The 25780-nt window shown below is 44.0% G+C and overlaps 2 protein-coding genes across 3 annotated transcripts in view; one reads left to right on the forward strand and one right to left on the reverse strand.

The window, feature by feature from the left end:
- Window positions 1-25780, forward strand: part of Eip93F (Ecdysone-induced protein 93F) — a 62690-nt gene that overhangs the window by 30004 nt on the left and 6906 nt on the right. For both annotated transcript variants that reach the window (XM_033383735.1, XM_033383758.1), the window contains 3 exons: window positions 19738-19947; window positions 20009-20241; window positions 20310-20707. In XM_033383735.1, the coding sequence (XP_033239626.1) occupies window positions 19738-19947; window positions 20009-20241; window positions 20310-20707 (841 nt within the window). The remainder of the gene's footprint in view (window positions 1-19737; window positions 19948-20008; window positions 20242-20309; window positions 20708-25780) is intronic.
- LOC6896984 (ras-related protein Ral-a-like) lies at window positions 13360-14032 on the reverse strand. The gene has a single exon (XM_002137134.3). It carries the CDS (start codon window positions 13964-13966, stop codon window positions 13364-13366), a length of 603 nt encoding a protein of 200 aa, XP_002137170.2. The 5' UTR covers window positions 13967-14032; the 3' UTR covers window positions 13360-13363.

Here is a 25780-nt window from a genome sequence, read left to right on the forward strand (position 1 = left end):
TAGCTATAAGAAAAGAAGCCTATATCAAAGGCTCCCCTCTTAAAACCCACTCAATCAACACTTTCCATAGACCTTATCGCTTATCGGTCGCTGTTCATGAAGCGTAAGATATTCATGCTTGTGCCTCATTGACATTGTCCTACGAAAGCGAAATCTGTAAACAAAAGATACACAAAGGGTGGGCGAAGGGGCAGCGGAAGGCTGGAGGCCTCCACAATGCGATCGCCGCAACGACAATTACATTGAGCAATACTTAAGGACAGAAGTTCAAGCAACTGTGGAGTGTAGGCACAGATACTTCTCTAGACACTTCTTTTGCAGACCTTTTGCCACAAGATACTTTTGCTGATAATCTTACAGATACTTGGGCTTCATTCAGAGACTGCGAATCTTTGGGGCCTCCTAAAGCGGAAGCCATAAAACCTGTACGTTTCTCCACAATTTCTCTGGCAGATAGCTCTCGATTAGATTCGGAATCCACACACTTCTTATCAGCCAGTCCCTGACTGACGTTCGCTGATTCTGACCCAAAAACGCCAGGCCTCAGATACGTGGCGAAATCTCACACAAAAAAATTTCAGCAAGAAATGATTGAACAAAAAAATATGTATATATATATATATGTATGTATGTATATATATGGCATGTCATGCAATCGCGCAAACACAAAAACAACAAAAAAAAGCGGAAACATTTTGCGCTTTTCTTATCAAGTGTGAGCGAGAGAGGTAGAGGCATACGAAATTGATTTTATTTCGTTGCTGACAAAATTTATATTTTGTCGCCACGAAACGTAAAACGAAACGAGTGTGGAAATGCTTTTCTCATTATATAAAGAATTCTATCAAGGTCCAAAATTATCGCCATTTTTATACAGTATATATATAGTTTTTTATTTTCCTGCCACAACATAGTCGGAATGCTGATAGCGTCGGCGGCCAGCAGAAATCAATTCGATTTTGAAATTACGAGTATTTCATATTTTCGCTTTGTATCGTTTTTCATCAGCCTGTGACTCAGGTTCTTTGTGACTCGTATTTGCTTTTCTTTTTCCATTTATTTGTGTGTGTTTTTTTTTGGTTACCTGAACGAAATGGCGAAGATCCCAAGCGGCGTTGATCAAATTTCGATTGGCAGCTGTTTTCGGGGATTAGATAGAGGGGACACTCGAAAAGATAACACACGGAGACACATAAAAGGTGTTGTAAACAGTAACTGAAGATACAAGAGTCGTGACAAATGTGCGAACATTAAATACGTTTATTAACCAAAAGAGAAACAGCGGAAAAAACGACAAAAAAAACTGCTGAAAAGCAGAAACCAAAAAAGGGGTGTGGGAGGTGGGGTGGGCTGGCGCCTGGCGCTATATGTCGGATGATCTATCCCTGAACTCATTCCATTTCCATTATCTTATCACTTTTCATCCTCCCCAAAAGGCTAGGGGGGGGGCTGGCTGGGGCACAGGACGACACAAGACACAAGACACACATTTAATGCCAAAACAAATTTACAAACATCAATGTCTGCGGTGGCAATCTCTTGCCAATCATTTGCAAACATTTAACAAACGGAAACAGCTGTCTCGGGCCTCGGGTCTGGGGTCCAAAAGGAAGCCCAGGCCTGCACTGAGCCAAAAGAGCCCTAAAGATCCACATTTTTGCCAGAGGACAACTCCTCGTAACGATCGCCTTTCGCTCAGTGCACTAGGAGTTCTTTGCCACAACAAAAGCTGGCTAAATAGTTACATGGCCTGGGCCTAGGCAGAAAACTTGGCTAACGACTTTTTTCCGTTGGCGCTCTTGACTTTTGCATTGAAAATCGTGCAATTCACCTGCTGCCTGGCTGCCTGGCTGCCTGCCTGCAAAAACAATGACGTTGAATGCATCTGCATCTCGGCAGCAGCAGTGGCAGTGGCAGTGCCCCGTCTGGTTGCATGTTAATGTTACAGCTGCACTTGCACTTGCAGCGTCGTCGTGGTCGTCATGAATGAGACGCAAGTCTGTCCCCCCCTCCCCCCGTCCCCCACCGTCCTCTCTCCACACCCTGCAACTTCCACATGCAATTATTTTTCTAGGCTGCAAATTGCACGCTGCAACCTCTCTTTGTCTCTCTCTCTCTCTCTGGCCATCTTTATTCTTCTTTGCCTCTGCATCCTGTACGAGTATCTAACCATCTCTCTATCTCTCTCTCTCTCTCTTTGCCTCTCTATTGCCATGTTTCTTCGGCGTCTTCTGGGCCGGCTTTTTGTTGATTTTACAAGGTGTGGAATGGCTTTGGTAGCGCCCCAGCCGCAGTCGGCCTCAAACTTTATTTTGCGGTCTAAGCCAGACTTGGACTTGGACTTGGACCCGGGTCTGCACGTTTATGGTCGCGTTTTAATGTAATTGTTGTTGTATTACAGCAAATTTGTAGCCATTGCCTGGCGTTTGGCCCTGGTGTTGGTGTTGCCAATTTGCCATTCATGTGGCTGTTGTCGGGCGGCCAAAGTGCCGATTTGTTGGGGCAAAATACTCCAGTTTTGTCGTGTGCCGTCCCGAGTCTCTCTGGCTTCGATTACAGCCAACTAATTATTGAAATTAGTTTTAGTTTTAATGTCGCCCCATAATCGGGCCACCGTCCAGTGGCCACCTTTTGAGCCAATATTTTCCAACAATTGCCCATAATTTAGGGTCTCTTCGCCGTGCTGAAAGGCGCTGCGGGTGTTATTTATTATGACATTGATGGAAAGGATGTGCACGGACTTCACGGGATGATTGACGCGCCACGAGCTGCGGCAGGCTGCCACCAAACAGTGTTATTAGTTAAATGGCGTTTAATGGATGAATAACTTGACAAAAAAAGCAGCAAACAAATGCAAAAACAATGCCAACGAGAGGCCAAGACAAGTCGAAGCTGCAAATACCCTGCAAAATGGAGAGAAAAGATCTTTTCCTAGAGAAATGAACCGATTTTGTAACTATATCTTCTTGGAAAACTGTGCGTTTGAGAGAAGAACCTGCAGAGCCGATCCTTTGGGACCTTTAGATACCTTCCCTCTTGGGTCACATCCTTGCCTTGTCCACCAAATTATGATACTCTCTCGATGGCCAGAGGCCAACCAAGGAAATGATAAAAGACAATGCCAAAGCCACTACTTTTGATAGCCAGACAGACGACTGCAGCGACGGCGACGGCGATGGCGATGGCGACTCCTCATCGGACCACACCTTAATAATTACTTAAAAGGAAAATAATTTACGAAATTGCATTCAAAGTTCAACATTGCAACAAAAGCCAGCCAAAGCAAACAATGAATGCCAGCAACAAAACAAAAAAAAGCAAAAAAAAAAACCTCCGTAGAAAATATTGTGCGAAAAATACAAGGAAGACGCAGCGCGTGGCTATCCGAAGGTATTGGGTTTCCGAACACACCCACACTGCCGCCCATCCCGATCCCTGCCACCGAATGGTGCATCTCAATCTAACCTAATTGCTGTCCTTCAATGAGTAATGCTGTTGGCATTTTGTCACATAGAATAGAAACCTCCAAACACACAACAAAATTTGACACATTTCCAGGCACCTCGAAGTCCGAAACGCCTCGAAAAAATCCACCTGAAAATGCATTCGCGCATGGAAAATGTGCTAAACAACAACAACACTAGTATGCATAAATTGAAAACTCATGTGGAAATACCACAAAAAGAAAAGTCCAAAACAACAACCAAATGTTGAAAGAATTCTCCTATATTTTTTCAAGAACATTTTGTCTTTGGAAATTCGGTTTTTTTTTTGTATGCAAAACCAGTTTTGACTTTTAGATTTTGGACTTTGTTTGGCAGAGGACCTTGAACAAGTAAATATATATGTATTTCAAGCAATTTATGCGGTGTTTTGGAAGAGAAAATATATCTCAAAAATATACAATATTTTATAAGGAATTTTAAAGATGATCGTCTAGTCGACCTGCCCAACAGGATGATCTAAGAGGAGCTCTAGCCTAGAAATCTGAACAGATAAATGAAACAAATAATATCCCAAATAAAAGCAAACAACAATATGTATTATTAAAAATAAATAATTTGATCTTTCAATCCCCCGATTCATCCCTGTGCCACCTTTCGGTAGAGCCTTTTCCATGGTAAAAATGAAGCATCTGCCGCCTTTAATGCATCTTTTATTCATTGAGATACGAGTCCATCGATGACATTGTCTTTTGGAATTATTGTGCATTAATGAAGGTGTCCGCGATGCTATAACGGACTATAGATAGATGTCCCCCGATGGCCAGACGCAAACAGACGGCCCCAAACGGCTGCCAGACATTGTGTAACCTTCGAACTGTCTGGTGGGGTGGGAAGGGGAGGGGGAGAGAGTAAATATGAGAAAACTGTTGCCATTTCTTTCGTTTCTGATTGTTTGCCGATGTCTGGGCAGGTCGGACACTCAATACTCAATACTCGATTGGAAATGCTCTCAGTCTCGTTTTCATTGCCTTTTGGTGTTTTTATTTATTTTTGCGCGAAAAGCTCTTATATACATTTCCATAATTCAAAAGAAATTACTCGAATTTTATTTATAAGAAAAAGGGAAACGAGGGCTCGAATCCAGAGCACAAGATACCCTGGTATTTCAGTGGGAGTGGCCACAATCACTTGTATCTGTATCTGTATCTGTATCTGTAGATCAGCTTCGATCCATTGTCCACGAAAACCATGAACTGGAAAACCTTGAAAATTCAACTGCAATTTTGTGCTCACTGCTCACGTCCTCTGCATCTGTGTATCTCTCTGTTGCAAAGACCAGAGAGTGAGAAAGAGACCTGGCTAATTGTGGAGCCCTAATGGCCTCTGTGAATTTCATTAGCTGTTTATGCGTAGCATTTCTTCTGCCGTTTTTTTCCCCTGTGTGCACTCACCTGTAATTGTATTAGAACAGAGGCCTATGCCCCATGTCTGTGCCACGCATATGCCGCAACTGCATTATTATTATAATTTCTAGCTAGGGCTAGAGGGGAGGGTGGGGTGGGGCAATCTACAATTGTTTTATAGACAATTCGATTTGGTTAAGTGAGCCGCCAAGCTTCCATAATTATTCTCTTTTTTCTTTGCCTTTCTTTTCTGTTTTTGTGTGTGTTTTTTTTAAACTAAATTATTATGTGCCTAAGTGGGTTCTGGGGGCTTTGGCTCGGCTCTGTTCTGTTCTGTTCTGTCTGAAAGCTTTTTATTAATTAGACATCATTTGCCTATGCCTTTGACTATGGCAGCGTTCAGATGCAAAAACTGCAACCAGTCACAGTCGCTGCCAAGGCTAGAACCACAGCCAAAGGCTAGCCGAAATGTCAGGCAAGCCCCGAAACGAGCTTTGCTTTTGGCCATGTGGGTGTCGGGGCTTTGGCGGCGCCAAATTTGGCTTAACTAAATTTACAAAACAAATTGCAATCATAAATACAAATCAGCCAGAAGCAGAAACCAAAAAACACAACGAAATCGAAACGAAGACAAGACACGGGGGCTAAAGGAGTCGAGGTTTTGATACCCTGGGGGTTTCCCTGGAAGGTGGATAATATTTGGGAATTATTTAGGGGAATTATAAGGTGTTCCCTTGCGAATTTCGTGGCGATTGGATCAATATTAAGGCCAGAATTATAAGGTGTTCCCTTATCCTCCTAGTGTCAGAATGTGGCGGCAGGAGTCGAGGTTTTGATACCCTGGCGGTGTTCCAGAGAGATTTATAATATATGGAAATTATTAAGAAGAATCCTAAGGAATTCCTTTGCGAATTTGGTGGCAATTGGATCATAATTAAGGCCAAAAAGAAACAATCGCACACCCCCGCCTCGCTTACTCTCTCCCAGAGTGGCTTAGCAGCAGCTGCAAAGCAGTGAGAGCCCGAAAGGTCTTCCATTTTGTGCCATTAAACATTTTTTACACCCCAATTATGGATAATTAAACTGGGATGATTGCATTACACAAATTAATTTTTGCTCATTTTCTTTGCTTTCCCGATGGATGGATGGATGGATGGATGGATGGATGCTCCCCCAGAGCTCCATTTTCCCAGTTCCCAGTTCCCCGTTCTACCACCTTCCTCTGGCTGCCTCGTAATCCCATATCATTTGCATCTACTTTTTCCATATTTTCTTCTACTTTTTGTTGCATATTTGATTACACCACATGCGGGGCCCCCTCCCTCTCCCCCTCCCCCTCCCTCTCTCTTGTAATCCTTCTTTCCATTTCTTTCGGTTACGTTTTGTGCGCTCATTTATTCTACCTTCTGCCGCCTATTGACGTTTTAGTGTAGTATTTGGCGCATTTTCGTATATGCTTTAAGAATTCTCCACAAAAAAAAAAAAAAAAAAACAAAAACTTGTTTGATTTTTTATCTATTTTGCATGTGGTTTTGGTTCCAAGTCTCTGTATCTATGTGTCGGTGTATCTTTGTATCTGTGAGTGTGACCGCTTTGGCTTTTTGTTGCTCATTTTCATTAACAGAGCTCCATCGAATGCCAGTGCCAGTGCACATGGAAAATGCTTCGTACGGGGCCCAACAGTAAGTTCTCTCTATGCCAAACGGAATCGCTAAACAAACAAATTTTACTGTTAAATTCTGTAGTTTGTTTTTTGTATTTTTTTTTTCTGTTTCGGGGTGTTAATTGTGTTGCACTTTGCCGGCGGAGAGACGGCAGCAAACACGAAACCCACCAAACAGCCACGGGACACAAAATGTTCATTCTGTTTGGGTGGAAAACTAAGGCCGGCTTTGTCTTGGGCTGCTCTCGATCTCGCAGAGAAAATGATCTGATCAGAGGCCTTTAGAGCGTAAATCTATCCTTCAACAATTGCTGCTAAGCCACAGTGGAAGAGAGAAAGGGGATTTCTTTGATTTGAACTGAATTAAACTTGCTTGAAAATATCATTTTGGTAAAAATTAAATGTTTTACATGTATGTATATCCGTTACGTGAAAATATTAAAAAAAAAATTGTTTTTAAAAAAAATACCGCTAAGCTACAGTGAGAGAGAAAAAAAATAAGAAAGGGGAGTATTTGAGTTAAAATGAATTAAATTTGCTTGAAAATATCATTTAGGCAAAAATTTAAGTTTTTAAATGTATTTCTACTACGTGAAAATATTAAAAAAAAAATGTATTTACAAAAAAAATGTCAAAATCAAATTTAGATTAAATATTCGGTTCTTAAATACAAAAATAGCTTTACATTAATTTTTTAATACGGCCCATATTTAATTTAAATATAAAACACTCTAAATTATAATAAATATATATACTTTTTGTACATAAAAATATTTAATTAAAATATTAAAACAGAAATTTTTCTATCTGTGATAATATTTTATATTAAACTAAAAAATTAAACACAAAACAATAAATAAATATATAATTTTTGTAATTTTCAATATATAAAATATATGTACTTTCATAAAATGTTTGAATATTAATAGTATATATTTTTTATTATTATTTTTTTATAATATAATAAACTATTTTTTTAAAATCTATTTATTTTCAATATATAAAAAATACTTAAATCAAATATTTTTGTATTAATGGTATATACATTTTTTTGTAAGAATTCCCCCTTTCGTTGTAAAAATATTCAAGTTTAAGCTTAAATATTGCAGTTTGAGTTCCTTTTTATTTGCATTTAATGGGGGGAATTTCATATTAATTGAGTTATTTCTTAGGCACTCCGAAATTACATCACACTTTTGAGCTTCCGTGAAATCGCAATATCTTATGCAATAATTTTACAATCATTTATGACAAACAAATTGCATTTGGAGCCCAGAACTGCCAGCAGCCACACACCCCAATTGACTTTGAAGCCCGAACAGAGTACAGAACCATCCAAACATAGATACAAAGATACATACAGAGATACACAGATACACAGATACATATATGTATCTTTGGCAGTGCTCAAATCGCAATTCCATATTTCACAGCCTGCTCTTTGCATTCAGATTCGTTAATTTTATACGCCTCGATATGTAATTTCCATTCCATTCATTTTTCTTCAATTTTCTTGCCTTTTTTTGCCATTTTTTTTTTTTTTCTAAGTTCAAGATCAGTGTGGAAGTCGCGGAGAAAATTGCAATTTACAGCAAAGGGGGAGAGATCGATGGATTCTTGATGGGTAGATGAACTTTTGAACAGACGAAACATCTGTGCGAATTCCCCTTTGAAATCCTAGGAAAAAAAACCTCAACAAAACCAATTATACAACGATTAATCGCCATTAATTAATAAGCCATCATTTTAGCCAGTCGACTCAAGGGATTGCAATTCGAGTGGCGGCAAAAAAATCTCCATTGGTAATTGTTATTTCCGAGAGAAACGACACAAAAACAAAAACAAAAAAAAATAAAAGTAAATAAATTAAATATATATTTAGTTGGAAATGCATAAGGCGAATGCGACACGTTGCCAAGCCCCGTCGTGGCTGCTCCACACCCTAGAGAGCCCACACAGGCCTCAAGCAGCCCCCCCCCCACACACCCCACTCCGATCCGAGACGGTGCCTGGGGGGAAGGGGAGGGGACGGCTCTGATCGGGTCTGTCTCTGGCTCTACGTATGCGGAATTAAGCGCTCAAATTGTAACCGAATATGGCGCAGCACAAGTTCAATTCTAATTTATTTTGGCGAACACAGAACAGGCGGGCAGGCCTCGAGGGGGGGGGGTGGAGGGGGGCGGTGTTTTCTTGTTCGCTTTTTGCGTTCTGGATCAATTGATTCAAGGTTTTCCATGGCTGCCTTTTGATTTGAGTTTTCGTTTTGCGGTGCAATGCGGTGGCTTGTTTAAACAAGTCTCTCTCTCTCTCTCTGTCTCTCTCTCGCTCGTACGATCGGAAAAAAATCGTGCGCTTTCATTGGAAGTGACAACAAATGCATTCTTAAGTGATTGAAATTTAACACGACAATCGACAAACACACAGCCAAACGAAAATTCGAAACGAATGACGGCGGACACACATGAGCGTTGACTTTGATTGAACATAAGAAGAACTTGTTTGAATGTCATAGAATAATCGGTAGAGCCCTTCTAGCCAACCCAAAAAACGGCCATAATTTAGTCAATCATTTGAAAGGCAACTCCAGTCTGGCACTAGCCCAAAATCAACCCCCCCGAGCCACAGTGGCAGCTCTTCTCTGCCACAAATCACTGACAATCACAGCCAGCCGCCATAAAAAACGAGTAGCCCCTGGCTTGTGTGTCCTGCATCCTGCCACCATACGGGAGGTGTTGCTGTTGTGGCCGCGAAAAAAAAGAAGAGCAGAGAAGCAGAGCAGCAGAGCAGCCAAAGAATTGACAGAGGCCCCTGCGGACCGTTTGACTGTGGAATTTTTTCGGTTCTTTGTTGTGCTGTTCCCTTTTTTTTTGGCCGAACGATGCCTGGCAATGCAATCAAGTGGATGAGTGGTTGCCAGACTGTGGGACGTGCGGCTGGATGCGTTGTGTGCAAGCTGCAACACCCAGGAGCGAGGACCGAGGACACAGGCCTCTCGAGTAGCAGGACACAGGCTGGGAGCCTGGCCTAAAAGGATTAAGGCGATCTGTGTGCAATCCGCGCAATTATCCCCGCGCGAGGCACAGGACACCCACTGACTCCGCAATTAGTTGCATCACTCAACACTTTTCTTTACGCTTTTTTTGGCTCTATTTTTTGCTGTTGACTTTTAGCTACATATGGCCCACACCCCCCACCATCCTGCCCCCCCTCTGTGCTGGCACTTTGCATTCTCGTTATCGTTGCATTTGCCTTTCGGCTTTTGTGTTCTGTACAACGCTGCGTATACGTGGCGCCATCATTTCGCTGTTGATTCATGAGTGGAGTGGCGTGGCGTGGAGTGCAGTGCAGTTTTTCGGCGCCTCTTCCACGTGTCCAGGCTCCATGAAGTGGTCGACACTTAAGTGGCCTCCAAATTGGATTCACACTTCAGCCTTCAAGTGGGTGCCCCTGTCGGTGCCCCTGTCTGTCCGTGCCTCTCGGCTGCTGGACTGCTGTTTTGTCTCTGCGGAAATTGTCTATTTAGCGGTGGCTGCCTCAGAAACAAAGTTCCAGTTAACAGTCTGACCGGAAGACTGCCACTGGTGGAGTGCACAACATCCTTCTTCTTTCTCGCTCTAGCTACCACTTGCCCCACTCTCCCTCTGCCTCTCTGTGTGGCAGCATAGTTTTGGCTGCCACTTGTTGGCTTTTAAATTGAAATGCCAATGCTGCTGCTTCTCCGGTTTCCACTCTGTGTGTATTCCATGTCATCATTTGCTCTTTTTCATGGCTAAAAAGTCCCCCCTCCCTTCCTCCCCCCGCCTCTACACGGCGTTCATTGTAAATTCAACTAAATCCATGAATAAAATGTTTACTCCTGTTGTACTCCGTCGTCTACCCGTCTGTCTGTCTGTCCTGCCATGCCACGTTTTATTGCACATCGTTGTGTAGTTAACAATTGTTGCATGCCCCACTCTCCCACTCTCCCACTCTCTACCTCTCTCTCTCTCTCTGGCTCTGTTGTGTGCTGTGGCGCATCCTTTGGCTTTCTCTTTCTAACCAAATTGAATTTCCGAATTCAATGAATGAATGAATGGGCGAATGAATTGGTTTAGTTTTTAGTTGTTTAGCCGGTTTAGCCCTCCCTTTCTCTCCCTCTCTCTCCCTCTCTCTCTGACTCTCTCTGGTGTGTGTTTGTTGCATACTTTTTGGCTGCCGCCTGTTGCATGTCTGCTCCACTTACCGTTTGCATATAGATATACATATATATGTTTTGGCTCTGTGTGTTGGCATTTATACGAGTATTATGCCATCATAGCCTCATTCCCCACCCGTCTGTTGCCGGTTTACTGTTGCTGCTGCCGTTTGTTGCATCTATTGCTGCCACAGCCTCTGATGGTGCTGGGCTGTCGTTTGTTGCCTCTTTTGTTGCCACTGTTGCACCTGTTTTTGTTGCAGCAGCTGCAGTTTCGATGTCCTCTATGCCTGCCCCTGCCTTATATTCTTTTTTTTGTGGCTCTCGGCGATTGTCTAGGTTATAGTTGTTGCTGCTGCTGCCGGCTGCAGCAGTTTACTTGTGCGGAAATTGCATTTCTCGGCATTTTACATTTCAATAAATTTCGCTAGATGCCCCGCGCCCCGTGCCCCGCCCCTGCCGCCCTGCTTCTCCTTTCTGTTCCTTTTTTATGTCGCTATTTGGCCAGAACTTTATTTATATTAAAAACATTTTTATATATTTTTATTTCCTCTTTTTTCTCCATTTTTTTGTTGTTTGGTGCTGTTGCTTAGAATATTTATTTGCCTGCGTTTTTTTATGGGGCCGTAAATTTGTGGGTTCTTTTTTTTTTTTGGATAGATCAAGGCTTTGACCTGAAATGATGGTCGTAAAGCAGAACCAGAAATGGAAAATGTGATGAAAACTATTTGCAGCTGTGATAAAAAGGCAATTGAATGATGGCGGATTGAAGGGGCCGCCCCCTTGCGAATATTATGGGTTTTTTTGGTGGAACTTTCTTTGAAAGTTGCGGGCTTTAAGTGGTAGACCAGTCGTGGTATTAGTTCCAGTTACTTTTTGAAGGCTTTTAATACGCATATTTTATGCGTAAAGACGGAATGAAAGTCACTTTCTAAAGACAGTTCGTGGAGGCCCTGGGAATCGAAGATCTATAACAATCTCTATGCTCCGAGTGTGGGAATTGTAAAAGGAGAGTGTTATCACTTTTATGACGTTATTATTAGTAAAAGCAAACAACAAATTGTATTATTATTTTAAAGCCCAAATACAAAGCTTTTACTAAATGAAAAAAAGTATATGTATATTATTTTAAAAATTTTAAATTAAATAATATTTTATTTATTTTCATTTATTTTAATATATTACATACTTTTTTTTATTTCTTATGTAATTTGTATTTGATTATAAAATAATATCACATTTTAAATTAAATATTTTCATATGAATTTTTATTTTTGTTTTTATCATTATTTAATATTCATTTATTTTAATAGATTTCATATTAAATCTTAATATTTTCCTATAAATTTTTATTCATTTTGTAATTATTATTATTTAACTTTACATATTTGTCTATGTATTTTTATTTATATTAATATATTTTATATGTAAATTAAATTTAAATTAAATTTATTTCTTACCAATTTAATATATATATATTTTTTAATTTGTTCTATTTACGTTAATTTTGGGCCGTTGAAAAAACATTTTTCAATGCATTTATATTTAAATCAAATTTAATTATAAAGAATTTCTTGAATTATTCTACTTCAAAGTCGAATAATTCATTTAAATATGGGTATCTTATTTTTTACTATGAAATTTTCTTCAGACACCATTCGAACCCATCAATACGATACGATCCTCTTGTCTTTTATTCCCCGCTTCCTCTGGGGAACATCTCGCATAGTCCTGGGCTCTCAGGGTTACTGCTCCAGGTTGTTCCGCCTATTCCTTGGCCTTAACTGCGGGAACATTAAATTCTAAAATATTGTTCTTACGCCCAACCCCAAGACAGAGCAATCCACGGGGATTGAAACATTAATCAATATGTCTTCGTGGCAGCCACCACCACAGTCGCCACATATGGATTTCCTGTCATAATTGAAGCCCAATCATGGGCCAAAACATTCGAAAGACAACTGTTTTACCGCCCCCGAAAAAGCGGTTGAGCGGCAACCCTTCAATCGGCACGACCGACACCTGCAATTAGCAATTGGCAATAGGACGAGGCGGCACAGCCGGCTAAGGTCTCTCCAACATGAGCACTTAGCACATCAATTATGGTAACTTTAGTCGGGTGCTGCCCCTGCCCCGGCCCCCGACCCTGCCCCTGCAAACTGCCCAAATTCGTGGCAATTTCCTTTCCACCAATTGCACGGCTGCACTTGCCATTCGAAGGCCCCAAAACAAACCTGAACAAACATGCAATCAAATGCAATTGAAACGAGGAACTGCTGCAAAAGAAGCAAAAATTTTCGTGTTTCGTGTTTCGTTTTTTGGCCGAAAACTGGGCTGCCAGCCAATCAGAATCCATGCGGGGCCGAAAAGTGCATACGAAAGCGCATTAGAGCGGGACAACGATAGCACGAGCACACATGCACACGTATCCGTGTGTGTGTGTGTGTGCGAGGGGGGGTGGGGGGGGAGGCACCCACGCCAGGCCAAAAAAAAAAAAAACAAGATGACTACCGAATCGAGACGAAACGACGAGCCGAATGAGGCAATCGAATTTGTTGCTGCTGCCTCCTCTAATTTGTGGCGCCTCCGACCGATTCTATGCCCCCCTAACGGATACCCTAAGAAGGGAATGATACAGATACATCAATTTATTGCAAAACTAACGCACTTTTACGCCCTAAAGAATGGCACAGGCATGGCAGCCCTTTTTCTTGCACTTTCTGCCACCGTTTGTGGCCATCGAACCGCTGGCCTTTCGCGAGGATATTTGTCGCATCAGATCGTAGAATACCAGATGCACATTTTGGTGGAGCTTGGCCGAGGTCTCCACATAGGAGACGCCCCACTTGCGAGCCCGCGCCTGGCACTCGCCCAGCGGCACCTGGCGCTCCTCCTTCAAGTCGCTTTTGTTGCCCACCAGCAGGAAGGGCACGCTCTCGTCCTTCCTTAGCTGCAGGACAAGGTCCCTGGCTGCCTGGGTGGCCTGAAAGCTGCCCTCGTCGGCGATCGAGAAAACGCAGAGGAAGCCATCGGCCCGGCGATAGTAGCTGTCTCTGATCACGACATTCACCTTCTGGCCGGCCGTGTCCAGGATGTCGATCTGCACCTGCTCGCCGTCCAGCTGGAGGGTCTTCCTGTAGATGTCCGCCTTGGTGGGCTCGTACTCGTCGTCGTACTCGTTGTACATGAACTGCAGCGTGAGGGCGGACTTGCCCACGCCCTCGCCGCCCAGCATGATGATCCTGTGGAGCGGCAGCAAGTGGCTCGTTGGCTCCGTCATGGCAGAGAGACAAATAATTTGAGACTTTATTTCTGACAAAAATTTCTCAGAGGCAAATACGAACTGGAGAGTATTTGTTGTGTGGCAAACAGCTGATCAAAATCGTTATACCCCTCGTGACCCCAAGGCCACAAAAGACACTCCTCCTACGTGGTGTGTGCCTGTGTGTGTGTGTGTGTGTGTATTGATGTTTTCTGCATGTAAATTGCCATATGCGACAAGCCTTAGATACTCCACCCTCTGAGCACATTTCTTTGCAGCTCTTTTCAGGGGTTGAGGGTTGCTAATGGTTCGACGAGGGCGATGGCGAGGGCGAGGGAGAGCCTGTCAGCACTGCCGCCTGCTTAGAATTGTCCCACTCATCTGTGTATGTGTGTGTGTGTGTCCTGCTGCGTATGTCCTCGCATTTAGTGCAATTCATTTACATTTCAACGTGGCCTGTCCCCATGCTTTTTCGGCCCCTAAGCACGCAGAATTGTGGCCAGTTGCATGTCCCTTCAAATGGAGAGGCGGGGGGCACCACCCCCCCGCGCCCGAAAAAGAGCTAAACTGTACTCCGTTTACCGTTCATTTCCACGCATTGCCCTGCCTCTGGGTCCCTCTGCGCTTTTTTGTGTGTGTTTTTTGTTTCCTTTGCCGCTGACTTTTGGCTTTTGTTTCTTTCGTTGTCCTTGTGCAGCACATTCTGACCAATTTGTTGTTGCACTCGCCGGCCGGCTAGGGCCACCCACCCCCAGCCGCCACGTGGCAGAGTGGAAGTACGTTGACATTAGACATAACTCAAAATGTTATGCAAAATACGATGGCGTGTCAGCCAGAGCCAGAGCCAGAGCTGAACCCACAATTTGTTGAATTTCTAATTAAAAGTATTTTTGAGGGCACCTTTAGGGACCCAAAACCTAAAGCCTGTTATACCTTTCCATCTCATCCAGGGATATATTGTTATGCCAAGTGCTCAAATATTCAGCAATTGATTCTTTTCTTTCTTTCTTCAATCCCATGGTTGTGCAATTAATCGCAGCGGCTGCATCGCCAGGCAATTAAATCGGATCGACGCGCAGTTAGGAGTCTCTAATTGTCTGTGAACGGTGCCATCTGTCCCAGTCCCTGCCCCCCCGGGTCCAACACCTTCTCAGACGTTCCCTGGCCAGTCCCATTCAGTATTTATAAAGGCGGTGCGCGTATACGTAATATTACGTATTCACCTTCTGACATTTGGATTTGGATTATGGCACGCATTGCGCCAAAAAAAAAATAAATGGAGGAAAACTTTCTGCGGAAATGTCGAATGTTGTTTGTCTTCTGTCGGAGCGACTTGGGTGGGGGGCGGAGGGGAGACTATCCCTTTATGTACAAACATTTCAATGCGAATGACACCAGCACCCAACAATGGAGTGTGGGGGAGGGACACCCCCCTGCGTTGGCAGTACATAATGTATCATCATTACAGTAATTTGCTTATGTAAACGACTTGACAGCAGGGAAGCCCAGCCCCAGCCACAGATCCCCCCCCAAGGAAATTAAAGGATGGGAATTGAATAAAATTCAATGAGGCTGACAGAACAACAACAACACCAGCCGGCAGCAGAAAAATGCAGCAATTTTTTAATGACTTTTCCACGAACACGTACATATCTGTGCATATAGGCATGTACCCGTGTGTACCCGTGTGTGTGTGGCACATAAGGGCCTATCTGCCACACACACACACAGCTGTCGCGGCCGTATATGCACATGTATTTATGTATATGTGAGCCATATAATGTGGTACATTAATCGATAATTGCATTTTTTTTTCGCTCATTCGTTTTTTCGGTCTCTTTTTTTTGCCCTTTTGGTAGAGGGTATAAGGATTTGGGAGCCGATTTGGGCAGAGAATTTAAGGGTAACCAAAAAATATATATTTAGGGAAATTGTAGACTATTTTTGTGGCTTGAAAGTAGGGAAAAGGCTAGAGATTTCTGCCAATTTTAAAAGGAATAAAATGCCCACGAATAGTACCCTCTGGCCTCCCCCCCGATCGCCCCAACCGATCTGCCTAGGGTATCTAAATCTTCGGTTATTTTTTTTGCATTTTTTTGTTGCATTTCTTTCATTTCTTTTACCACTTTTCATGCGTTTCCTCTCTCTCTTCCTCTCTCATGGCGCATGCCATTTGCATATCCACGTGTCATGTGTGTGTGTGTGTGTGCGTGTGTGTGTGTGTTTTTTTTAAATGAGTTTCCGTTTATAATTGCTTAATTTTTCAATGTTTGTTTCCTCGCTGGCTGGAGCGAGGTAACTCCTGGCCAAACAAAATGAATATAAATCATACGCCCCATTGCCGCCCCATTCACAAATTAGTTCAGGCATTTGGCTTTAATATCTAACTTTGATTAAACGCACTTTCGTTTTTGTTTTGCCCTTCGTCTGTCCCGCTGTCCCCCTGTCTGTTTGTTTATTTGTTTTTTGCTGCCACACACACGCACACACAGAAGGGGCACCGCATCGACCCTAAAACAAACAAACAAACAGACAGACAGACAGACAGTCAGACAGACAGAGAGCGAAACTAACTGACAGTTTGGGCAGACGTAAAGCAAACTTAAACCCAAACTCGAACTCGAACCCAAACCCAAAGCCGAAGCCGAATCCTCTCCCATGACATGTCACGTAGAACCCACTCTCTGGCCCTCGCGTGTGGGTCGTAGGGGACCTGGGGGAGGGGGCCTAGAGCTGACGACATGCACTCCTATGCATACAAATATTTAAGTTAGAGCCGCTAAAAAAATTCTATTTAGCATACATTCAGGCACTGGCTCTGTCTGCGGCTCTGCCTGGCATAATGTGCAACGCAAGGCGTCAGACAGTGGTAACGAGAAAGGTGGAAGAGAAGCCACGATACCCTGGATGGATCAATCCTACCCAGTAGATTCTGGGCCCCGCTTTTTTCTGGCCTTCCCGCACGAATATACCCCTTCGTTGGGCACCTGCGGAGGCAGACCGGGACGACCCAGAGCCTGAAACGGAACGAGCCGGCAACAGCATTGAAATGCCGCCTTGCGGCTGTCGTCATCATCTTCATACGCAATTTGTGTCGCCCAACCACATGCATAGGGAGGCACAGCACATAGATACACCCATACCAGAGACAGGGCAGGCACTGCATTGTGCGTGCGTTGCGTGCATTGGCATTGCAACCCCTGCAGGTGGCACATGCCAGATGCGTGTGCAGGGTAGAGTAGGGGTATGCGATCACAGGGCACTTTCCTGGCAGATCAAAGATTAAAGAGAGACCCTTGGGCGTCCTTTAGGAATTGTTTGAGCCGAAGATTCAGCCTAGAAATGGGGCCTGGTCTACCAAGAATCCAATATGGAATGATACTGCCCTTAAAACCCAGCATGGATCGCCTTTCCCCGAAGAGTATCTACGTTTCGTGGGAGACCTTCTTCATTTTCCCTCCATTTTTTAGCCTGTGTCTGTGTGTGTGTGTGTCTGTGGCTGTGTCTGGTGGACTGGTTGCATTTTAAAGTTTGAGTTTCCGCAAGTCCCGTGCGTGCATTCACCTCGCTCTTTTTTCGCCCTTTTTTTCGGTGCGTGTGGCAACATGGTGGGGCGCGGTGCGGTGTGCGGTGCGCGGTGCGATGGCAACCCCCGAAGCTCTGACGCGACGGCGACAACGACAACGACGACCCTGTTTATTTGAGCGCTTAAAAAAGCGGAGCTGCAACAACAGCAACTGCAGCTGCAACTGCCACTGCAACGGCAACGGCAACTGGGAAAGCAATGCAATTTTTACACGGCTAAAGTTTGAACATGCCGCTCCACTTTCGCGCCGGAATGAGCAGCTGCTGCTGCAGTGCGTCCTCCCCCTGCCCCTGCCCCTGCCCCTGCCCCTGTCCCCTCCCCCGCTGCCGGTGCCCCACTTCCACTTCAGCCCCAAAGTTGCAGCTGCACGCACCGTACGCACGCACTTGTGCGCAATCAGGACGACGAGGCGGCCGGGGCAGCAGCGACAAGGACAACGCCGCTCACTAGTTAGCTGCGGCGCTAGAATTTCCCATTTCTCCATTTCTCATTTCTCATTTGTTTTTTTTCCCCCACAACTTCCGGGGCTTTTTTCGGTCTTGTGCCGAAATGCACTAGAAATGCCACAAAATGCAGTTGCAGGGATTCCCCTACTCCACACAAGTCCCATTCGGGCACACCCTCTGTCTTCCGCATTTAATTTGGTTTATGTGTGTTTCTCGGATACCCTTTAAAGGCTCAAGGGATCTCGAGAAGTATGTTGCCTGTGTAGCCAGTAGGAGACGCACGCAAGAGCAAGAGCTAGGAAGAGAGAAATAGACATTAAAAAGCGCCCTTTAATGCTAAGTCACTCTGTGAGAGAGTAGAACATGGTTTTCTTTGTTCTTGCTGGGGAAGATCCTTAACGATAGATAGAGGAGAGCTAGCAAGGGAGAGAAAGAGAGCAGCAGACATTAAAACTCGCCCTTTATTGTGGCTAAGCCACTCTGTGAGAGAGTAAAACATTATTTTCTTTGTTCTAGTTAGGGAAGATCCTCAATGATTCCGCATATACTACTATAGGATAGATAAAGGACAGCTAGCAAGAGACAGAGAGAGACAGACAGCCATTAAAAGTCACCCTTTTTTATTGCTAAGCCACTCTGTGAGAGAGTGGAGCATGGTTTTCTTTGTTCCAGCTCTAATAATGATCCAATCGGAACGGGATTCAGGAATCTAGTAGATACCCAGCTCTCCAATGATGCTGCTTATTCCTGGTTGCCTCGGATAACCCGGGGTATCCTCCAGTCACTATATTCCTCCCCTTCTTGTTGTGTTTAGGAGTCTAGATCCTTAATGATTCCGCATATACTACTATAGGATAAATAGAGGAGAGCTAGCAAGAATTAGAGAGAGATAGACACTAAAACTCACCCTTTATCGTGGCTAAGCCACTCCGTGATAGAGTAGAACACTGCTTCCTTTATTCCAGCTATAATAATGATCCAATCGGAACAAGATTCAGGATTCTAGTGGATACCCAGCTCCCCAATGATTCAGCTTATGCCTGGCTTCCTCGAATAGTCCGGGGTATCCCCTAGTCGCTATATTCCCCCCCTTCTTGTTGTGTTTTTTTGCCCCGTTTTGCTTCTTTTAATTCGCATTTCGTGTGAGTTGACGCGTAGCCTTTTGCCATATGCGCAAAACTTTTGCTTTTGAGGCACGCATGCCTGGCCATTGAAGTGGGCGGGGCTCTTGCTACGGGCGGGCGAGCGACCACCTGCATTTTGCATTAAATTGCATAACTTTTGTGGCAATTAGACGTTCGGCCCGGCCAAGACGAAGGATATGCCGTAGGAAATGCAGCTGCAGTGCAAATACACAAATCTATCAATTTTCCATTGCCACACACAGCACACACACCGCACGAAGGACTCCACATACGACAATTACGCATACGCAGTGTGGGCCCTTCCTAAACACAGAGTACCCGACCCGACATTCTTTTCCTATACTTATTTTTTCTTTTCTATACTTTTCCTTTGCATTGCATTTCAATTAAGTAATTTCTGTCTGCACAAATTCCCAGGCGCAAAAAAAAAACGCGAGAGACCAAACAAATGGAAATGTGATGGAAAATTGTTTGAAAATAATTGCCACCACAGGCAGTAATTATAGTCTATTAGGGGGGAGCCTTGGCTAATCCCAACCTCAAGAACCGCTCAAGAATTTTACAGTTTATTAATATTTCGTATCTTTGGGCTTCATTGTATCTTTTGCTTAGGCTTAGAACGTGTTGCTGAGGAATTTATGGGTCGCAGGAAATGGAAAAATTATCAAGAGCAAGCGACGCGCAGCCAACTGAATATCGAGGAGCAACAGCCCATAGCGACAGCCGGTTCCGACGAGGACGAGGACAACAAGGACAACAGAAACCACTGTAAGCCAGAGAACCAGCACCACCGTTTAGAGCAGCAGTTTGAGGAGGATTTTGGTGAGTCCTTCAAAGGATCTTCAGACGGTCTTGGGTCTAAAGTCTTTTGGCAATTCCACAGATAACCAAACATCACAGGATTCATCACGTACAGCAACACCCATAAGTATACCATCACCACCGCCAGAACCCAACGATTGGAGACCGTCGGACAAGTGCAATTTCTGTGTCAACGGTCGCCTGCTAACGGTGAACGCCCAGGGCCAATTGGTGGCCGAAACGGTGGCACCCACAGCCACAGTCCACAGCAGCAGCAGCAGCACCAGCAAAGGCCCCACATACCACAACGGTCAAGTGAGTGGAGTGGAGTCTTGGAGTCGGAGTTTGGACTTTGAAATTAACCTTAAACCTATTCCAAGCAGCACGACAGTGACAGCAACTCGAGCGCATCGCTGCACCAGTCTGGGGCACGCAACATTGCCAACAGCGGCAACTCCCTGGAACTGTACAAGCTGCTCACCCAACGGGCAGCCAAAATGACATCCATGGACTCGATGGCCGCCCAGCTGGCCCAGTTCTCGCTGCTGGCCGACTTCAATCTGATAAACTCTCTGGCCAGCCAGCAGCAACAGCAACAGCAGCAGCAGCAGCAACATCCGCCACACAACTCGGTAACAACAACTACCTCAGAACTGCTATCGGCAGCCGCCATCAGTGCCCCACTCAAAGATACACCCAGTCCCAGTGCCGATGCCCCGCTCGATCTTAGCAGCAAGCCATCGCCAAATTCATCGATTAGCGGCGATGTAAAGTCCATCAGGTGAGTGGCACCCCTGCCATGCCGTACCCTAGAATATATAATAAAAATACCAATATATATATAAGCATGTACTGGAACATAAATCTGGCAATCTCTGCGCAAACGCCAAAAAATATTTAACAAAAAAGAATTCGCCCCCAAACACAATACACAAAAAAATATTCATGTAAAACGGACAAAAAAAAGCAGTGGGGGGAAAAAAAGGTGGAAATTAATATTTAAGCATTTTTGGGTTGACGAATGGGGAATACCCTAATTTGGGGCAGGAAATCGACTGCCGTGAATAGATCTTGTATACCCGCTCTGTGGAGAGGGTATCCATAGCCACACACACACACAGACACACACATACGGGCGGTAAAAAAGAGAAGGAAAAACACCGAATCGTGTGGCAGACAATACATGAGATAATTGCACTTTGGGCGCCTGCTGGCCCGCCGCCTCTGACACTGCACTTATTGTAGCATACTTAACGGGGCAGCCCACCCCACAACACCCACTCCCCCCTCCCCCTGGCCACACATGTGGCTGTGTGGATGCTGCAGCCGAAGCTTTATTGTTATATGCCTATGTAAAAATTGTGCAATTATACAACTGTGTGTCGCTATCTCCCTCTGTCTCTGTCTCTCTGTGTGTGCTTTATGAAACGATGCCGAAAATTACACATACGCCTGGTGGCACATTGCATTGGTGCCCTGGCCCACCCCCCCGCTTAATTACCAGGCGTTAGGCAGGTGGGCGGATGGCCGCATAAATTTCCATCAAATTTCCCCCAAAAAAAAAAAAAAAGAATACATAAATTTATATGTGTGTGTGTGTGTGTGCATCTTAACTCCTTGAGCTCTTCCGCAATCTTTTTTCAATTCGCTCTCCTTTTTTGTATATTTTGGTCCTTGGCATTTTTTTAATTACTCTAAAATGTTCAGGAGCACCTTTTATTATTACTCTGGCTCTCCCTCTCTGTGTGTGTGTGTGTGTGTTTGGGGCATACAACTTCAGACGACAGATCCCCTTGTTAGCGCCCGGGAAGCCCAGGCGTCGTGTGCATAATTTTCCAGCACTTTCCACGATTTTTGTCATTACTCTTTCTTTTTTTTTGTTTTTTTTGGTTGCGAATTTTCGTGTGTGTGTGTGTGAGACTGTGGCAACGACAACCGCGGCGGTCGGTGGCTGCCACTTGAGCCGCAACAGCGCCAGTCCTTGTCTATTGTCTAAAGCATGGCCAAGTGTTTGTTAGCAGCCGCCATCGCCGTCGTCATGCACCATCTCGTACACCTATTTTAATTGTCATACGACAAAAAAAATGTCGAAAAAATGTACAAAAAACAATGAATAAACGGGCGAAAAGGAAGTGTTTTGCGGTTGCACTGGAAGGTGGGAGTTATGTACAAGGAAAGCAGAGACACAAGAGCTGTGTTCGAGTTCCAGCTGAAGGACAAAAGCACCGCCCGATGTCCTTGGAGCCTTGAATAAACCTTAATAGAACTATTTGCCGATTAAAGATCGACCAATAAATAAGCCTTAAGCCAGATGACCGTAACTCAACCCCAGGGCACCCCTCTAAGGCACACCTACCCTGCCCCCCTGCCCCCACCCCCCAACCACTTGAGGCACAAAAGCCACTGACGCTGCAATTTTTGGCATTTTTTTTTCCTCTCTTTTTCGTCAAGCGTTTATTATTACAGATTTTTTTCTCAGGCTGTCGCTGCCGCTGCCGAGGATGATGAGACGGCGTCGCCACTCCAAGTGGAGCTTTGAAGGGGGGGCGGCAGTGGCAGCGGCAGCGGCTGCAGCGTCGACGTCGACGTCGCCCAGCGCAGCAGACAGAAATGAGTGCATCATATCGATCGCTTTTTTTTTTGCACGCTGCGTTTTACTTTTTTCTCTCTGTGTGTGTGGGTGTGTATTTTTTGGTCTTTCTTCTTTGCTACTTTTTTCTATGCACTTTTCGGAACGGGCGGGGGGGGAGGGGCCCTGGGCGGGCAGAGCGACTGTCGCTGGGTGTATATTCATTATTTTTCGTTTACGAAAAAATTCTCCCCTGAGAGCGAAAGGGACAGGGAAGCCGAAAAAAAAGAGACACAAGAGAGATTGAGAGAATGTAATAACTGGCATAGAGTGATGACGTCGACTGCGACGTCGACTGCGTTAACCATTTGGCCCCAAAAACAAAAAAAACCCCCAAATGGTAAAATACAATGCAAAGAGGAGAGCTTAATGCGTGTGCACTGGCCATTGTTATACGCCTTGCCGGGGGGGAGGGGGGCTATGGAAGGACCTGTCGGAGGCATAATAGTAGGCAGACACTCTGCATTATGGTTGGACGATCATCTGAGAGACATTTGGCAGGTGGCAGCTGGAACTGAGAGAGGGAGAGAGAGAGAGAGATCCTGGGCTGGATGTGAGCCTCATATTTTATTCAAAACCTTTCAAGTGGCGATGCAATTACGGCACCATCAAGTGGCCCGTGTGACACCAGCAGAAGGCTGTTGCTCTCCTCCCGCCCAACCGACCGAGGGGCGCTGCTGCAAGACGCGCGGCTTAACATGCAGGAAGTTATAGGATTATAAGCCGCCAAAACCGGACTTATTCCCGATCAAAACATATGGCAGTTAATATTATAACTATTTTTGCCAAAAGTAAACCGATTTTGCCCTGAAATGGCGCTTGAGAAACAAAAAATTTCACCGATCCTAACTTGTAAAGAATTTGAAACAGAATCCCTGTCTTAAGAGCCATTAGGCCCACCATAAAATTGAAAATTTGCTTACCAAAAATGCCTAAATTATTCCCAAACTAAGAGTCCTCAAAGTCTCCCGCCAAAGACCAGGCGAAAAGGTTTTTTTTGCTACCCATTGATCCCCTGATCCTTATCGACTGAGAGGCAATACATCATTCCGTTGCCATAAGAACTGACGGCACTGCCAGGGTATCTGTGGCTTCGATCTGGATGGCAATCTTTTACCGTCCCTGTTGTGGTTTTTAGCTGCAGTCCAACACTTTTTAACGGTTATCGCCAGAGCCCCCACCGCCCCACTTCCCCACTCCCCCACTTGCACAGTTATTTATCATTGACCCTCCCACGCCCACTCCCCCCCAAAACTCATTTACTTTTTGTTCGATCTTTTTCTATATAGTATATGCCACAATTTTTTGTCATTTCAATGACCGCTGCTCGATTCGGTTTAAATGTCTGTTGCTGTTCCTTTTTTCCCGTTTTTTTTTTGTTTTTTTTTGTAGAATAATTTTTGTGTGCGTGCGTGAATGAACGAGATAGAAACAACAAAAAATTGAAATGCATATAAGAGTGCAGCGGCAGAGGCGTCAACGCCAGCTGCAGCGGCGGCGGCGGCAGAGGTGGACGAAAATTAAAAAAAGAGAAAAAAAAAACGAAGAGAAATGAGTGCATATCTTCCGAAAAAATGCAACTGCCATGAATGTGTGCGTGTGTGGCATAGGGTGGATGTATGCATAGGTGTACGTGTGTGTGTGTGTGCCAGGGGGGGTGTTGGTGGGTGGCCTGCGCACGCATCAAGTGTAGGCCGAGGCCCGGCACCGGGGTCTGCGGGGGCCACTGCATTGGCAACAAAAACCAACATGCAATTGCATTCATACCGAAACACACACATACCGAGACACACACACACACACACACATGCACTTAATGCATTTTTAACAAAATTGCATTCGACGTTGTCAACACACACACACACACACTCATAGGCCAAACATACATGAGACGAAAAAAAAACGAGGAGAAGAAAAAAAAGGCTTGTCGAAGATTTCTATACTCTTTTGGGCGGCGTGGCTCTTGCCTGCTTTGAAGTCTCCAGAGAAAAGAGAGCACCGATCGAGAGAGCAAGGATCGGGCGAATAAAGCGCTAACGACCGAAGCTAGTGAGCCGGGGGTTGGTGAAACGATTAAGCAGGGGCTTGCCCTGAAATGATATATGCCCTCCTTAAAGAGTATACAAAAAAGCGAAATAAAAAACCCCACTATGGGGGGACAGAGTGTGGCATTGTGCGCTCTCGTTGGAGCCAGCGGCAGAGGCTTTTCCTACTACAAAACCCACCACCCAGCCCCAGTCCCAGCCCCCGCACCCTTAACCATTAACCTCACATTCCATTCCTCCAGTCAAATGCCAAACATTGCCCCTTTCCCTCTACCCCCTCCCCCGCCCCCTTAACCAGCTCTCGTTCCGCCACTGGCACATTTAGCGGCCGCGTTGCACGCAACAAAATAGAGAGACAGCAGAGGCAGCAACAAAAAATACATATAAAAAAAAAACACCAATAAAAATGCAGAAATCATAATTAATTGTCCGCGGGGGAGGAGCCGAATAAATGTTTTATTTTGGGAAATAATCACAAATATTGCGTTTTCTGGGGTTCTTTATTTTTTTTTTTAGGTAGGGAGCTTAAGAACTATAATTTGTATAATAAAACATAAAATACAATATTATTTTAATTAAAATTAATTTCAAACTTTGTTTTATTAAAATCAAAAATAATTCAAATTTTTTAATTTTCCTATACAAATTTCTTTCTTTTGTTTTATTATTAATATAAAAAAAAACACTCATATTTTCAATGTTATAAAAATTGAAACTAAAATATTAAATTTTAGGGAGATCCAAAACATCAAAAATTAAAAAAAAGTTTTATTTTGCATTTATTCAACGAAAATGCCAATTTTGAACTCTGTTTACAATTTGTATGAAAAAAAAAAACAATTATATTGCCATTTATTCAATGAAACCCACATTTCAGATCTCTGCCTTTGATGGTATACTATTGTCAATAATTTATTTGATTCCCCTTAATTATTTCTATAATTTTTTGGACAGTTATTCTATAAAATATCGTACAAAATACAGGACTTGGATAGATCTCAAAAACCCCCCGATATTTGTGAACTTTTGTCAATTCTTTCCCTCAAATTTTAGCCTTGATCTTTAACAAAAAAAATCAAATTTAAATTTAAAGAATATTATGCTTCAAAGAATATTATGTTTTATTAATAAAAATGATAACCAATTTGAATATGAAATGTGGATGGTAATTCAGTGTCTC

This window comes from Drosophila pseudoobscura, chromosome 2, assembly GCF_009870125.1.
Source record: "Drosophila pseudoobscura strain MV-25-SWS-2005 chromosome 2, UCI_Dpse_MV25, whole genome shotgun sequence".
In the NCBI taxonomy this organism is placed as follows: domain Eukaryota; kingdom Metazoa; phylum Arthropoda; class Insecta; order Diptera; family Drosophilidae; genus Drosophila; species Drosophila pseudoobscura.